This window comes from Limulus polyphemus, unplaced genomic scaffold, assembly GCF_000517525.1.
Source record: "Limulus polyphemus unplaced genomic scaffold, Limulus_polyphemus-2.1.2 Scaffold2773, whole genome shotgun sequence".
NCBI lineage: Eukaryota > Metazoa > Arthropoda > Merostomata > Xiphosura > Limulidae > Limulus > Limulus polyphemus.
Genome location: NW_013668383.1, coordinates 30,341 through 47,715, shown reverse-complemented (window position 1 = coordinate 47,715; position 17,375 = coordinate 30,341). Strand labels below are relative to the sequence as shown.

General features: G+C 35.9%; 1 protein-coding gene across 3 annotated transcripts in view; it reads left to right on the top strand.

The window, feature by feature from the left end:
- The window catches only part of LOC106467869 (alkaline phosphatase-like), a 64,197-nt gene extending 47,711 nt beyond the window's left edge, over nucleotides 1-16,486 (top strand). For all 3 annotated transcript variants that reach the window (XM_022396078.1, XM_022396079.1, XM_013928250.2), the window contains 6 exons: nucleotides 262-431; nucleotides 1,823-2,027; nucleotides 5,665-5,802; nucleotides 8,069-8,260; nucleotides 9,304-9,408; nucleotides 16,093-16,486. In XM_022396078.1, coding sequence (XP_022251786.1) covers nucleotides 262-431; nucleotides 1,823-2,027; nucleotides 5,665-5,802; nucleotides 8,069-8,260; nucleotides 9,304-9,408; nucleotides 16,093-16,286 — 1,004 coding nt within the window. In that variant the 3' untranslated portion in view covers nucleotides 16,287-16,486. The remainder of the gene's footprint in view (nucleotides 1-261; nucleotides 432-1,822; nucleotides 2,028-5,664; nucleotides 5,803-8,068; nucleotides 8,261-9,303; nucleotides 9,409-16,092) is intronic.
- The last annotated feature ends 889 nt before the right edge of the window (nucleotides 16,487-17,375 follow it).

Sequence of the window (17,375 nt, the reverse complement as noted above, 5' to 3'; positions counted from 1 at the left end):
AATGAGAAAAAGTATTTGTCAAATTGAAATTACGAATGCTATCAGGTTAGTTATTCTGTTTCACATTTTATGTGTAGATCTTTTGGGAAACTCAAACCAATATTACATCCAACAGCCAATCATAATGTAAAGTTAAAAAAGCAGTTTTGCTGTCAAGCACTTCTTTCTTCTCTTCCACACCCCACCCCCGATTATCGAAAGTTTAAGTAATTCCCTATTATGTTTATTATTCCATTCTTTCATGCCCATCTTGGATTTTAGGAAAATCTACGGGGTTTGTGACATCAACTCGAGTCACACATGCGACACCTGCTGGTCTTTATGCTCACACAGCTTCCAGAAATTGGGAATTTGAAAGCCCTGATGGAGATCATGAGTGTCCTGACATTGCTTTGCAGTTGGTAAAATATATGCCCGGGAAAAATATTCAGGTAATTATAGCTTCTGATGATGGCAAGTTAACTTGTCGAAACATCGATCGGTATACTTTTATCTAGTTTTCGCTTTTTACCCGCTTTTGAGAATTGTTTATTTGTTTTAGTGCAAAGCTACACATTGAAAAATATGGGCTCTATCCACCGTCGGGATTTGAACCTTAGAGATTAGTGTAGTAAGTCCGTAAACTTACCGCTGACACACTGGAGAACTTTCTGAAATTGTTTGCTTCTTGTAGGTTTAAAGAGCAGATTAGTACAAAATGTTTTTCATAATATAGACTTTTCCTAAATGTTACTATCCCACCTATTATGCATTAATCAATTAATTTCTTGTCCATTCAGCAGTTGTTAATAGTGTAGTTTGCTATCCAGACATCTATTTTGAAATTCCACGTTCTTTAATATAAACAAAATTTGATTCTTTTCTACGAAGGTTTTCTTATTTGAAGCAAGTCCTGGCACGACCTGATGGTTAGGCAACTAGACTCGCAATCTGCTGGTCGCGGGATCGAAACTAGTCACTGAACATACTCGCCCTTTCACCCGTGTGGGTGTTATAATTGGACGGTCAATGCAACTTTTCGTAGGTGAAAGAGGAGTGCAAGAGTTGGCGGTTGTGGTGATGATTAGCTGCCTTCCTTCTAGTCTAGCACTGCGAAACTAAGGACGGCTAGCGCAGATAACCTTCGAATAATTTTGTACGAAATTCAACAAACAAACAAACATAGACCCTTGGATGTTGTTTATGATCATTTACCATTTTATTTTACTTTTCATGTCAAAGATGGACACCAAACGTTGGACATAAGGAAGTAAAAATGAATTATCACTGTTAAAACATTGTAGTTGTTCAAAGATTGTAAATTGTTGAATGTTTAAACCTGTAGAAGAAATATTTCGCTATAATTGGTGTAACATTCAGAAGTTTATAAAGCACAGTGGAGTATATGAGTATATATATATATAGAGAGAGAGAGAGGTAACACACGCAAGCTTGCATTTTAGGTTTACACGTTGTATGTGCATGGTTGCACACAATAACATTTCAGTTAGGTTTTTATCTATTGAGGCTCTGATCAATATGATGAATTCTGGTATAAGTAAAATTAATTCCTCAGTAGTGAGTTGCGACTGGACATAGACAGACGTGAAGTCGTCTGTTTACGAGTATCTGATTGAAATTCATAAAAGCCTAACTACAAAGTGATGACAATATTTTTAGTCAAACATGCTGTCTTTCCTCATTTAATAGTTCAAACTGATCATACATTTTGCGAGTCTTGTTCTATGTGAGTAGCTCAAATATTTGTAAGTTAATATTCGTTTGTTTGTTAACGTAAAATTACGTCTTTGAGAGATTATAAAACTATTGTTCTTTCAACTAGGTTATTCTTGGTGGAGGACGACAGGCGTTTTTTCCGAACAATGAATCAGATGTAGAAACGAAGGAAAAAGGAAAAAGAACAGACAGAAAATATTTGATTGACGAATGGCTAGATGATAAGAAAAGAATATCTACACGAGTCCATTATGTGACTAATATGACATATCTTCGGAGTGTTAAGCCCGAAGAAACTGATTACTTGTTAGGTAAGTTTAAACAGGAAGAAATAGATTACTCAATAAATAAAATGTAATTTTAATATTCTTCTCATTGGATAAAAAAGAGAGTAAGAAACCACTTATCAGATTAGCCCAGAAATGTTTGCTTGTTTAAGTTATGCACAAAGCTAAACAATGGGCTATATGTACTCTGCCCACCACGAATATCGAAACCCGGTTTCTAGCATTGCAAGTCCGCAGACATACCGCTGTGCCACTGGGGGGCGCCCAGAAATGAAAAATGTGTATAAAAACAAAGCAACGAATCAGTTGCTAGGTAATATTAAATAATAATATAATAATTGTTTAGTAAGATAATATATGAAATAACCCTTTTGTTTGAAATTAAGCTTTCATAAAGTGGACAACAATTTAAATGTTAGTAATTCGAGAAAGGCCCGGCATGGCCAGGTTGTTAGGGCGCTTGACTCGCAATCTGAGAGTCGCAGGTTCGAATCCCCATCTCACCAATCATCCTCGCCCTTTCAGCAGTGTGTGTGTGTGTGTATGTGGAGGGGGGGTATATGGTGACGGTGAATCCACTATTCGTTGGTAAAAGAGTAGCCCAAGAGTTGGCGGTAGGTGATGTTGACTATGTCTTTCCTCTAGTCTTTCACTGATAAATTAGGGATTTCTAGCGCAGATAGCCCTCGTGTGGCTTTGCGCGAAATTCAAAACAAACAAACAGTAATTCGAAAAAATAGTGTTGTTCAGATATTATTAAACACTAAAGCATTCTATTTTTCAGGTAATAAATTAAAGGGGTTTAATGACAAGGAGAATAAACTTTGATTGTATGGAAATCTATATTAAATTTCGTTGCTCTACGTTGGGTAACATATATCTCTTTACATGCTAGGTTCTAATACCTATATCAAATGTCTCTTTTTACACGCTAGTGTGGTATTTTCATGTAAAAACTGGTTCTCGACAAGTATCAAATAGTTAGAACCACTAATAACAGCAGATTCACACAGGAAATTAGGAGAGTAATTCTGAATCTGATAACTTAACTGAGTTTTCATAGCGTGTGCAAAATATCGAGACAAATTTAGCAAAAATGAACAAAGTCTTTATTACACAACCGATGAAAAGAAAATGCTCTCTGTGATTGCAGTGTGTATTTTAATGGTGGACCTTGGGTTGGCATGTGAAGCCATTGTGGTTGTATCACATTTCTTGTTAACTCTCCATTTGGGTAAACCCAATGCAGTGGTGGTATTTGGGTTGCACCCTCCACCAGTGCAATTGCCACTACAGCTTCTGCTGTAGACTTTTTCTTCTCTGACAGCTCATTTGAAGCGACTACTTCAAACTATGTCAGAGTTTCCATGAGAATGATGATGTCTTTCACTCCTAGATGCCGTTGTCTTACCTCATTGGAAGCCCCCTCAATAAACTTATTGACCAGGATGTCCTATTTATCAGCAATCAATGCAGATCATTTACATAGATCGCCAGTCCCTCAGTGACGAATTTTTTATGCCACGAACTCAGCTCAATCGATCATCCAATTCTCCACAGGGTTGAATCGGCAATACAGCTCATACCCAACTGTTTCCCAGTCATCCTGCTGCTCTTTATCCAGGTGTTCGGCAGTGTTAATAGCCAGATCATCTAACCTAAGGACTAACCTGTTTCTGAGTCTATCCAATCCAATCAGTGCCTCTCTGAAACATTTTAAGAGCCAGTCCAGGCCCTCTCTTGCCATCAACTTGAACATATGACGTGTGGTCTGCTTGGCTTAGACCACAGGACCTGTGTGCTGGACCAGAGATTCTCTCTCGCACAGATTGTAAATCTGCTTGGTTCCAGATGAAAACTCGGGCAAGGACTCCAACATCCCAACAGGAAGTCTTTCTCTGGACAGGGCTACATGGAAACAAACTACTCAGGGTGATGTCATACAGTCCTGCATAACCCCGAGTATTGTGATTTGCTATTGATGTCACAAAGAATCTTTCCATCCTGAAAGATACTCCACCCCACGGGTCAAGTTCTTCACCCATTGGTGACCGTTGCCTCACTTGTTCGAAAAACAAGTTTGACTGGTGAAAATTGTCCACCAGTAGTATGTCCCAACCTCTGTTCACTAGTTTACCATGATCTTGAACAGAGTCCTGACTGCCACAGCCTAAGAGTTCAGTAGAAACTTTTCTACATAATTTTGAACTCTCTAGGTGCCATTACATTTCAGAGAACCTCCATTACCCATATTTCGCTTCTGCCAAGATCGATTCTTAGGGTTACCATTTATTTTAGCAGTCTGAATACTAGAAAATCTCTCTGAATCAGCATATCAAGTTGACTGACGTCATAGACCTTCATATCAATGGCAAAAGTTGTATTTCTAGAAAAGAGGTTTCTCCTAGACTCGTAATCTCCCCCGTACTACCATATTTTTTTGCTAAACTATCCATATCAGTCATGAGTATTTATACATCCAGAAAATTCCATTTTTTTAAATTAAAAGCACTCTTATCAACTCAAGAGGTTAGGGAAGGGCTAGTAGTATACATGTTATTTTCACAATAAATCCTCATGTCATGCACCAAAGTTTCTTCTTTTTATTTACTTATTGTACTTTTAGGTAAAACTGATTTCCCTACAAGTATTAGATAGCTTGACCATAATAGTAGATTCGCTTACGAAATAAGGATATAATTCTCATTTTGATAACTTAATTGAGTTTCCATAGTGTATGTGAAGTAATGAGATTGGATAAATTTAACAAAACTGTACACAATCTTTATTACAGAACAGACTAAAAGCAAATACAGAGTAAGTACTTGCAAAGACAAAATCACGGTCGAATCTTTGCTAGGTTGTGCTTAGTCTCACAGCATTCACGTTTTAAGGATTGGTCTTGGTAGAGCTAAAACACGATGTTTTTTAAACACAGTCTTTACTTGATGATCTCCTAGTAGAATTGGACCAAGAAATCACACCTGAATTCAAAATGTAAATTTGATTTTTTTGTCCACTCAACAGCGTCAACTGGTGACCTTTTCTCTCTGACTTCATTGGTCTGCTCTTACATTTAAAAAACACCAACTTGGCCAACAAGGGATATTGTTTGTTTGTTTGTTTTGAATTTCGCGCAAAGCTACACGAGGGCTATCCACGCTAGCCGTTCCTAATTTAGCAGTGTAAGACTAGAGGGAAGGAAGCTAGTCATCACCACCCATCGTCAACTCTTGGGCTACTCTTTTACTAACGAATACACATTATCTACTATATATAACAAAGAAATAAAGCAACTACAATAAGGCTGTTTTAACGACTTTCTGGACTTTCTGAAACTGTATGCAAACTAAGTGAGCGAAATATTTCAGAAATCTCTATATCACTAAAGCAGGTAGAAAACATATGATATGTCTAATGTCTATATTAAATATCACCATTCTGCATTGTCTCATATGACATGCAGGCTCTAATGTTAGTATTGGTGCTAGAGTAGAGATGCTGTCTAAGGGGTGACAGAGCCTTGCTCAGAAAACATTTTCTTTGCAAAGCTGTATTAGAAACATAGTCTGAGAATTTATTTTTCTTTCAGAAAAATATTGATGCTCGGTTCTGAAGAAGAAATATGTTTATTTGATGTTTAAAAAATACCTTTTTTCAGGGTTGCTTGGATACGACAACATGCCATATGAACTTGATCGATCCAAGGAAGAAAAAGAACCAGCGATCTGGGAGATGACAGACAAAGCTATCCGTATCTTAAGAAAGAACCCCAATGGCTTTTTTCTACTCGTTGAGGGTAATTGTAAACTTTGAAAGCAGTTCTGTGCTGAGCTCATTTCTGTTTTATATATCTGTATATGCTTTTAATAGATAAAATGTATTTTGCGAAATATTTATCCTACATCCATTGAAAATATGTTAAACATAACTTTTACATGTCTTAGTAATATTAATATTTTATATTACATATAATACAGGGTGGTCCAAATTATATTTCCTATTTTAATATTTAATAATTAAATAACTAAAGAAATACAGCCATGTAGTTTTCAAAATCTCATAGCCCAACTCAAACAGCTTTTATTGACATGTCAGTAGACTTCTACTGTGTCCCATTAGTGGCTCTCGGCACGTATAACCCATATTTGATTTCATTCCACATTCAATACAACATGCTCACAGTTACAGTGACGATGGCATCCGTTATTCTGGTCTTTAGCTTTGTGATGTTTGCCATAGGTGTATGATACGTGATGTCTTTAACATACCCCAAAGAAAGAAGTCTAGTGAAGAAATATCTGGCAAATGCGGGGGCCACGGAATTGGACCACCCTGCAAGCCAAACGACACATTGAGCCTCTTTTTACACGGTTGCCACCTTACAGGTTAATACTAGTCACTGGAGTGAAAAAACATGACAATAAAAGCTATTTGAGTTGGGCTACAAGATGATCCAAGTGCTTATATTTCTTTCGTTATTTAATTATTAAATTGTAAGTAGAAAAAATAATTTTGTGCCACTCTGTATGTGTGGATGTACAACTATTAAGATGTACACAAACTGTAATGAATACCTAAACAAAAATGAAAACAAATCATGCATTATGTTTTTTTGTTTTTTTCAAATCTTAAAGTATGGCTTTCTGCACATGACTTCTGTTCTAAAGCCCAGAACATGTCTTTTTTCACACATAATGTTCTTTTCTAAAATCATAAATTATGGCTCTTTGCACATGGTTTTCTGCATTCAATTTCCTTCTCTCGAATTCATAAGCATAGTTTTTATCTTCCATAAGGGAAGATAAGTGGAGATTCTAATAAATATGAAAGTATTTTGTTGCCCACCTCCTACAAAGTTTGAACTGTGTTTATTATCTCAGGCAGTTGTTATGTTCCTGCCCTGTTACCCTCCATTTCTCCTCTGTCCTCTTCATTATTGTACAAGTGGTACTTTGGTATTTAATATGCACTTGTGATCAAAGCATATATTTTATTCCCTTATGTTATGAAAGTCGTAGAAGTTTTTAAAATATTGTTTATTGCTTGTATTGTGCAGTATTTCCAAAATGTCCCCTATTGTCCACCTGTAAATGTGACCTCAGCTGATTTCACCCTTCTAGTTATTGCCTCTGTCGTTTTTTGATTTTGTATTTCAACTTGATTTACTGTTATCAATTTGCTTCTGTCATGCTTAGTACTACCACCTGGTTGACCTTCCACGGTCACCATAGTACTACCACCTGGATGACCTTCCAGGGTCTCCATAGTACTACCACCTGGTTGACCTTCCAGGGTCTCCATAGTACTACCACCTGGATGACCTTCCAGGGTCTCCATAGTACTATCACCTGGATGACCTTCCAGGGTCTCCATAGTACTACCACCTAGTTGACCTCTTGGCTTGTAATGGTACTAATGTTTTTAATGTGAACGGCACTTTGTGCAACATATGGGTTATATGGCCAGGTCAGATACCCTTAAGGTTCAATTATAACCATTCCTAAGTTAGTACTTGTGACCAGAAGGAGGGCAATAAGTTAGCATATATACCAATTATGCAACTATTCAAGTAGAGCAAGATTGAATGTCACTCCTATAACATTACCATAGCTGAACATTCGAAAGGAGTTCAACATCATATCTCAGTTCGAGCCCTGGACCTTTTGTTCTGTAACCTGGTATGTTAATCTCTTGGTCTGTGATGATCAGTTTATTTGTAACAAAATAAGTTGTATAAAGAACAAGTATAGCACTTTAATTCAGACTCCTAAAAGAACGACGCGATTCCCTTCGCTTCTCCAAGTAAAACAATTTGTATTTCGTCTTCAATATATATCTTTATTTCAGTTCAAAAGACTCCCTAAATAAGAAATTTGAACTACAACAGTGAACCGTTTTATCACAGCTTTTTTGCTGTTCATTTTGTTTTACTACTCTGTTTAATACACGTTGTTGGATGTAATTTACAATATTAGAACATCTACATCGTGACCTGGGCTACACAGTGTCACTATCAAAATATGTAGGGAAAATAACCTTAATGTTCTTTTTTTGTAGAGTAGGTGGCCGTATAGACCATGCCCATCATGATGGAATGGCCAAGAAGGCATTAGAAGAAACTGTGGCAATGGACAAAGCTATTGAACTAGCACTAAGGCTTACTGACCGGGAAGATACTTTAATAGTTGTGACGGCAGACCACTCCCACACGATGACAATCAGTGGTTATCCAAAGCTGGGGAACAATATTTTAGGTATTTGAATCTTCTACTTATTTAACTAGCTTCAGTTTTTTTCTTTCTTGAAAACTAACCAGAACCTGAAGGTTTTTCAAACCGATCAAACCGCTTACTACATGGAAAGTTATTTTATTTCATTTCGTTCGATGAGTCACACACAGGAAAGTTGGATTCTACATCTTCCGAAGGTTTAAACAAAAATGACTTCTTTCTAATAATGTGACTGACTCAAAATTTATTGAAAAACGCTTAGTTATATATAATGCAATCGAAAATCACAGCCTTATGCAAGATAATGCTAAGAGTTCTTATGTTAATAAAATAAAGATACTTTTTTAGACCATCTGTCTTACTTCTCATCTGTTTTGGGTCAAATGTAGATATTTTCAAGATGATTCTATAATAAAGACTGTTTGTTGGTATTAGCCTCAACGATAATTTTTAAGTGACGTCAAACGAACAAAAAAGTATTTTCTTTTTTTTGGTGGAGTTTCTGCTTTCTTTCTAAATGTCACTTATTTTAAGAATGCATATAGAAACTTGATAGACCCCCGTCTGTAAACTAACAATTATATGTGAGCAAGAAACTCACCTTGAAGTCCTTTGGACACTATTAAACATCCTATAAAAATTGTTTAAAATATAATACCGATTTTCTTGTGTACAGAGTTGCCACACTGAGTTAAATGTGATAATTTGATCTATATTTAACATTACGACAATGATTACTTGACAGTTTTAAATTAACCATTAAAGGTAATTTTTGTAATATTTTCATTTGCATTTTTTTGGTAGCTTTATGTACTATAAATAGTTTTTATTGTATCACTATAGTCATAACAATGCAGTTTACTGTTGGTTTTTTATAATTCAGTATAAAAAATAATGTTATATATCACATTTCATACCAATAGAAATCCATCTAGGAAATAATCCAAACACTTTTTGATCTTAACACGATCTAAGTCAACTGTTTCTTTCATTTCATTTTTTAAAGAAATACATCAAGTATATTTCACTGGAACTGAAATAATTAAGTTTTTTCTTTTTTTTCCCAGGAACTTCTGTTTCAGAAGAAATCAATGTTGAGTACACAGTGCTTTCTTATGCTAATGGACCAGGATATAACACAAGTCGAGACAATTTCGAAAACAACATAACACGTAAGTTTTGAAATTTTGATTAGCTTGTGCTTTTCATCCTACAGATGCCCATTGTAGAAAGTTAACCACAAATAATTAATAATGCGTATATTATTATCAGAATACTTTGTTGTATCAGAATTTTGACGAAAGATCTTATAATAACAAATGACAACTACACACAACTAATGGTAAATTAATGTTAGCAAACTACTTTCTCTTAAGTCCAAATATTACACATTTTTGCATGTTAAATTTAATAATTTTTTTACCATTTCTCTGCTGTCCAAACTTTGTTATTTCGATCACCTTAGACCTTTTTAGTAACATCCTTTCAATTCTAGTTTAATGAGATAATAAAAAGTTGATAAGTTGATATTTTCCCAACTGCATGCTTCAGCTATTTTGCTTACATGTTCTTAGAGTTCTTTAGGCTCCTTAATCATGTTGTATTAAACATCAGATTTACTGAATCTTCTAAGAGGCCTAGTCCCTCGTCTGTTTGTCGTTAGTTTAGTCTGTGGATTTAAGACTAGTTTAAACTTTTTAAACTATTATGCCTCTGCATTTTGGCAATAAAATAGCAGAGAAGAGAAGAGCCAAACTGATCTGAAAGTGAAACCATAAGGTCTCAAGAGATGAAGAAGTCCATAACTAAATGCTGAGTGCTCTCCAACACTTTAGCAAGTGTTCCATCCACCGAAAGTATTTAATTGCCAAGTATTGAGCCACATTCGGGGACGATGGTGTAAACACAAACTAAAAGTGTAAACAACCAGGGATATGATGAAATCTCTTGAGGTTGTAGTTACAGTGAGCTACATATATTGCCATCCATCTATTCTAAAGCTTCACACTGCATATACCACTTAGAAGTAGAGTGGAGAACTTTCGCCAACCCAACCTTACCATCTCCCAGCAGCATGGTCACCACCAAACTAATTGAGAGATGTATTCTAAATCAACCTGGAATCTCTTCAGTGAGAGAAACATTGATGCTAAGTACCAACTAGAACCTTTTTTTTTTGGTTGTTCTCAGCTGGAGATGCTATTGCTACAACATTCGGTTAATTGAGCTTGAGTGGGAGTTCAAAATTCAGCAAAATGCTCAAACTATAGCCACTAGACAGGAGTTGATGCTTTTGTTAACACCAGCTCCACACTCGTTCATGCAGTTATGAATTGTGGAAAGTTGCACTTGCTACAACCAGTATGAAGTCATCAGGTGAAAGAAATCTTGTCTTCATCTTTCAAGATTCAGCAAAGGAAGATTTAGGTCACCCTCTTGAGCCGTTTTTGCCAGGTATCCAATTTTATTTTTGGAATCCAGAAATGAATGATGCAGCAGTTATTTCTTATCTTAGATGATCCGGCATTAGATTCTGTGACATACCAAAAGCCTGACCAACTCTGTCGCTTGAAAACAATTATAGCAGAAATGTGCCAGAACTTTGAAACAGAAAGAAAACAGAGCCACCTACTGAACAGAATTCAAGACTCATAAATGTGGTGCCCATGATGAGTTTCTTGCATACACTTATAAGCTGCAATGTTTATACATTAAAACATTCTCCAGCATGGTGACAACCAACTGGGAAGATATTCTTATCAATATTTGTAGAGGGACTACCTAGTAAGTCAGTCCAGCATCGTTAGGGTGTGAGAGACATTATGTCTGTGACCAAAGCTGTAACAGTGAAAACAAGATGTGAGACTATAATTCTGACTAGAGTTCAAGAAAATTACAGCAATATTTGTAATGACTCTGGCAGAAATGCAGCTCCTGGGCATGTCAACCCAACATTTTGAGAAAGTATAACAAATAATACCACTCCCACGTATGGGTTATGGTAGTTTGATATTATCTGAATGGCTTCCAACTATGTGGTCGTAATATATGAAAATTTTACTTCAGCTTTGCCTATAATGTGAATTGGAAGGCATCTCAACCCATGGCGAAAAAGAAGAGACACACGTTAAAACTGCAAGGCAGTTTAATTATTGGTGATGGCATACGTGTTATTTTTCTGTGCCTTTGCAGGAAGTCACACACACAAACCAACAAGTAGGCCAATTAATCAGCAACAAACTCAAGGAAGATTATAGGCTGTGAATGCTCTCATGTTTGCTAATTTAAACAAATGAGGCCTGTATCAGATCTGAGATGGAACAGCGATTTGTACCTTGCTTTATAAATAGTTGTTAGTATGACTTCTACATGGTCAAGCAAGGCTTGGTATTTGTCTGTAATGTTTGGTAAAGGTTATAGTTACTAAAGGAACAGCTATTACGCAAATCAATTTCGTGATTTATCAGTTACTACCATGAAAACCACTACAATGACTAGTAAACATAGACTTTTTTCATTGTAACTGGTCATTAGTTTGCAGTGAAACCTAGAATTTTTCATTATTATAAGGAGCATCACTAAATGTGTGAGAGTTGTTGCCACATATCTTGGCTAAAATTCAGCCATGTTAGGCTTAGAAGTTATTTGCTAATATAAACTTATGATTAAGTGATACATAGCTCTGTGGTGAAATAATTAAAAAGTTAACTAGAATATGCAAAAGAGCAGTGGGCTACATGAGTGCAAGCATACAATACTCAAGTGATGTTTCGTAAGTTTACATGAAATAATCTCAAATAGATTAACGTGTAATGCTTTGGTTAAAATTATGTTTGAAACATACTGTTTTATTACAAGAAAAAACAACAAAAACAAGTCATGCTTCCTTGGGAAGAAATGTTCTGATTATGGTTTCTAATTTTGGTGAAGGAACAGTAAAGACATTAGTTGAGACTATTCTTGATGCAGTGTATGAATGGTAGGTGACTTTAAACTAGCAATGTAGCTAGTGTCACTTCAATGATATTGCATGGAGACAAATATATTGTTTTTGGCTGAAAACCGTGGAAATTATCGGAGTACAGACCAGCAAATAACACTCAAAAAGTTGCTGATTAAATTCACCAAAGTATTTGTCTACGAATAGCCAGCTAGGAAGTACAAAAGTCTTCAGCATAATACAGTTATTGCAAACGTTGATCCTAAAAAACAAAATATACATTCAGGCTTCATTGAATCACTTGAGATATAGTTAACACTAAGATAGCTCAAGTACTAAATGGTTGAATCATTTAACCTTCAGAGAGTGCTTAGCAATCACATATAGTTGTAGTAAAAAAGAGAGGAGGTACTCCAAGGTTCAATGTACACTACAGGCAGTTGAACATTGTAATATACGTCAACAAATGTGTTGACGTGTAGGGATGTATATCTCGATAATTGAAAGGGTTCCACTTGCCTGTTTCATTACATCTCACCTTTGGCTACTGAAAGGTCTTGTTACATGATAAAAGACAATGCTCAGCACTTGAGAAGATCTCTGTAATGTGTGGTTTGCAATGAGAATGGTGTCTTCTCTTCACTGATATCATTTTCATGTTTGGTTACCGATGTTTCAATATCCACAACAATCAGATCTAAAACTGTAGTCAGGGAAATACTTCTTTATGCATGTAGAGTTTCTTAGACACATAGTGAATAGCAATGGAGGGTATATAAATTCTGTGAAGAATAAAGCAGTGGAAAACTGGCTCAATGCTATAAACGAAAATGAAGTCTAAAGCTTTGTGTCCTATTACAGATATTTTGGTACCAATGTTTCTGTAATATCAGTACCACTTTAATAATGAATTAAGGATGAATACCATTTTAAATGAACTGGAGACTGTGAAAAGTAATTATTGTTCCTAAATGTGCAAAGAGAGATGTTCCATTCTTCCTGGTGAAAATGGAATTGGAATAGTGCTTTCACAAGTACAGAGTGGTGGAAAGCATGTTATAGCTTATGCAAGCTGAATGCAACAAAGAAAAAGCTACTTACAATTGTAGTATTCATCAAGCACTTTTACCACTATCTGATTGAAGTGGCTGATGAACTTTAGAGAACATAAATAGTAATTATGTAGGAGTACAACTTCACTCTGCCAACTTGTCTGGCAGCATAGAAATACAGATGGACTTTCTTGCTGTCATGTAAGTGCTTTCTATTTGTTGATTGTATTTGTCCTAGACATAATGGTGCCATGAAGACTAAAGTTTCAGCTATGACAAAAACCCATGCAAATATTAAATATTCTACTGATAAATACGTATCGAACATAACAAGAGAGAACCTATGAGAAGAACAATTAAAGGACTCAGATCTAGCTTGGGTACTTACTTGCTGTGCAATAAGGTCAAACATGACCATTAGAGACTTGTGAACATAGTATAGAAGATACAGGAGGAATAGCTCTATTGTTAGTACAACCACTGCAAGGTAAGTGATCAACCTGTGATGTTGCTAATGGTCCTGAGATCTCTGAGATCCAAAATTCTCTTAACATTGAGTTAAAAAGTATCAGGGACACCTGGGAATGTCTTGCACTACGTCAGACTGCAAAATGATTTACTGATTGCATTCTCACAGATGTGTAGAGCAATAGCATACACTGCATTAGTTGTTTGACTCAGATAAAGAAATGTGCGTGCTTGGAAAACTCCATCAAAGAGTTGTAGGTTCCAGAGAATAGTCCTATTGCCCAACCTATTCGAAAACTTACCATGGTAATCATTATATCCTGGTGGTAACTAATTACTTTACTAAGTGGGTTAAAGCATATTTGCTGGTTTATGTGTTGACTCAAACTCTCACAAACAAATGGACTGAACAGTGGATAGTTCATTTCAAAGCATCAAAGGGGAACCATCCTAATCAAACTGTTTGTTATATTTTGTAAGATTATGGGTTTGATGAAGACCCATATTTCACCTTATTATTATCAGCCCAATAACTTGGCTGAGTGGATCTTTCAAAGTGTAAATGATATGCCTTATATGTTTGTGAGCTAAGATTAAACCGACACCTGCCATATGTAATGGATGTTGCACCCCACAACAGAGCAACAGTGTACTGGCAATTCTCTAGACATGTTAATAAAATTTTGCATCTAATTGACCTCATGTTTGTCTTCCCTACACACACATGCACCAGTTGCAAAATTATCTGAACGTCTTCAAGAATATTTGGAGTGGAGTTACTTAACGTTCATAAGTTTGCACCTGAACAGGCAGCTAAAGAGGCTAATAGACAGGAAGAGGCATATGATCAGATGGTTAGAGAACAACGACTTGAATGAGGAAACAAGGTGTAATCCTAGTTTACTACAGCAGTAGTGCAACCATTCAGATCCAGTTGGACTGGACCTTACTATGTGCTGCAGTGATTCTGTTCATCAAACTGTGAGAGTCAGTCTTCACAAAAGCACATTGACAACGTTGATCAGTTAAAGCTATACATTACTTATAAGCCCCTGTAGCACTGGTTTGACCAGGAATCAGAAAGCGAATGAGTTGAGGCTACATTTAATAATGAAAGCACTGTCAAATACTATCAGCTTGGAAGGAAACAGTAAACCTTCCCTGGGTATTAATTGTGAGTCTTAGGAAAAGGAGTCACCACCTAAATGTCACATAGCCACAGTGGCAACATTGACCCCAGTCACTATGGGTGGGAGTGAGAGATAACTCTTAAAAGTCAAGAAGTTGATTGTTAAGTGTGTTGTGTTCATAAGCTCCAATAAAGATAACTTTAACATATATATAGGTGTATTGCCAAAGGATCTTTTCATTCTGATTTTACATAAGAAACTGTTATAATAATGCTTGAAAAAAATAAGAATGAAGCCTGCATATAACAAAATTGTGTGCAGTCAGATATGTGGGTTGATGTCACAGTAAGCAAAGATACTTCTAGATTCTTGTGGTCCGATTTTCTGATTGGTCAGCTACAGAGAGAAGATGAACTCTGAATGGAGTTTCGGTATTTACAAAATTGTTCAGTTCTGTCTTGGAAGATCAGAGACTTGCTATGAAGTGTCATTTTTATGTTTTGCATGAGTTCAGTTTCTGATATTTCTCTAATATTTCTTGCCATAGCTGATTATCAACAAAAGTCCTCGACTCTCCATTATTGCCAAGCTTGGGGATTGTATGCTAGGTTTGTCTTTGTATTACCAACCATATTCCCCACACAAGGTCTTTGAGTCTCCATTTACTCTAAGATCAGGTGTTTGTGAACTAGGTTTATCTTTGTACTATCAACCATCTTCCCCACACTACGTCCTTGAGTCTCCAATTATAGCCAAGATCAGGTGTTTGTGTGCTAAGTTTGTTTTTGTATTACCAACCACCTTCCACACACTAGGTCCGCGAGTCTCCAAGACTCAAGGATGTAGTGTGGGGAAGGTGGTTGCTAATACAAAGATAAACCTAGCACAGGGTCCCAATCTTGGTAATCCACTTATTGCCAAGATCAGGTATTTGTGAGCAAGGTTTGTTTTTGTATTACCAACCATCTTACACACACCAGGTCCTCGAGTCTCCAGTTATTGCCAAGATCGGGGATTTCATGCTAGGTTTATATTTGTATTAGCACAGTAATTTGAAGGTTAACTATTTTAGAAATGTTGTTTTCTTTACAGTAATCCTGTACGTGTTTCTGTTGCCGGCTCTTATAATTAACTTATTTTAATTTTATGAATAAAAAGTATTACAAACACGGTTTAATATTTTTAAATATATGTAATTGTGTGCTGGATAATGTCACACGAGGTAGTGAATGTGTTTAGGAATAAAACTGTTTTATTATATTTCAGTTGGTAACGAATACAAACAACCTGCGACATTTTACCTCGACAGCGAGACTCACGCTGGAGAGGATGTTCCTGTGTTTGCTATTGGACCCATGGCCCATTTGTTCCAAGGTGTTCACGATCAGTCGTATATTCCTCACGCTATGAGCTTCGCTGCCTGCATAGGGCCAAGTAAAGATTCTGCAGTGACGCTGTAAAACTTACATCGCACACGGGACTTTTTTTACCACTGTATTTTTATGTTCTTCCTTTTTTAAAAGAAATGGTTTAATCGTAATTAACCTAGAGATTGCGTACACTAGTATATGTAAAAGTTGAGTTATCCATTTCGGATTAAATCCCAACACGTATGATAATTTTTGTAAAGTAAATAAAGACATGTTATTTTTAATCTCAATAATGTTGTAACCTAATTGATAGCAAGATCTGAAACCTGAATGTCATTATTTTTTTTACAGAAAAATTACAGTATATATATATATATGTGTGTGTGTATTCATGAAATCATTATTGGACGTTATTAAGAAACAAAATGAACAATTACAAATAAATTGTTTGTTCTTTTAAATTTAATCACGACACATAAAGTCTAGAGAAAAATAATGATCCCTTTCAATTAATGTTTATTTTGTAGTACTCTAAGTACTAACAAATATAATATCCCCCAAAGGACTCGTGGAAAACTAGTAGTCTTACAAAACACAGAATCCGTACTTAGATACCATCTGATCCTTTCTTTATACATTAAATTATAACGGTTATATCTCCCTCATGTTTATATTGATAGACCAGGATGTTATTCAGCAGTCAAAGCTGGATGGGTGGGCAGCGACAGTCTTACGTAAATGAAACATTATGTAGAATATATCCGAGAAATCGCTAATTTAAATTGTTTGCTCAAACATTAGGAGCATGATGTATGAACAATAAGAAGAGTACGCTGTACAATACGTGTGTACAATAAGCGTGTACGATTTCTTAAACAGTTTTTCTTTCATTTGGAAGTTGTTCTTACCTCCTGTTATTCCGTCTGAATGGACTAGACAATCGCCTGAGTAAATTACTCTTGACGCTGATAATAATATACAAAATACACGAAAAACGGGGAGATTAAACTCGCGTTTAGAAGATTCCACAACATCTTGTCAACCGTGAGTTCTCTTCAAGTAGGTTCCATAGTACTATATTGACAACGATTTCTCTTCAAGTAGGTTCCATAGTACTATATTGACAACGATTTCTCTTCAAGTAGGTTCCATAGTACTATATTGACAACGATTTCTCTT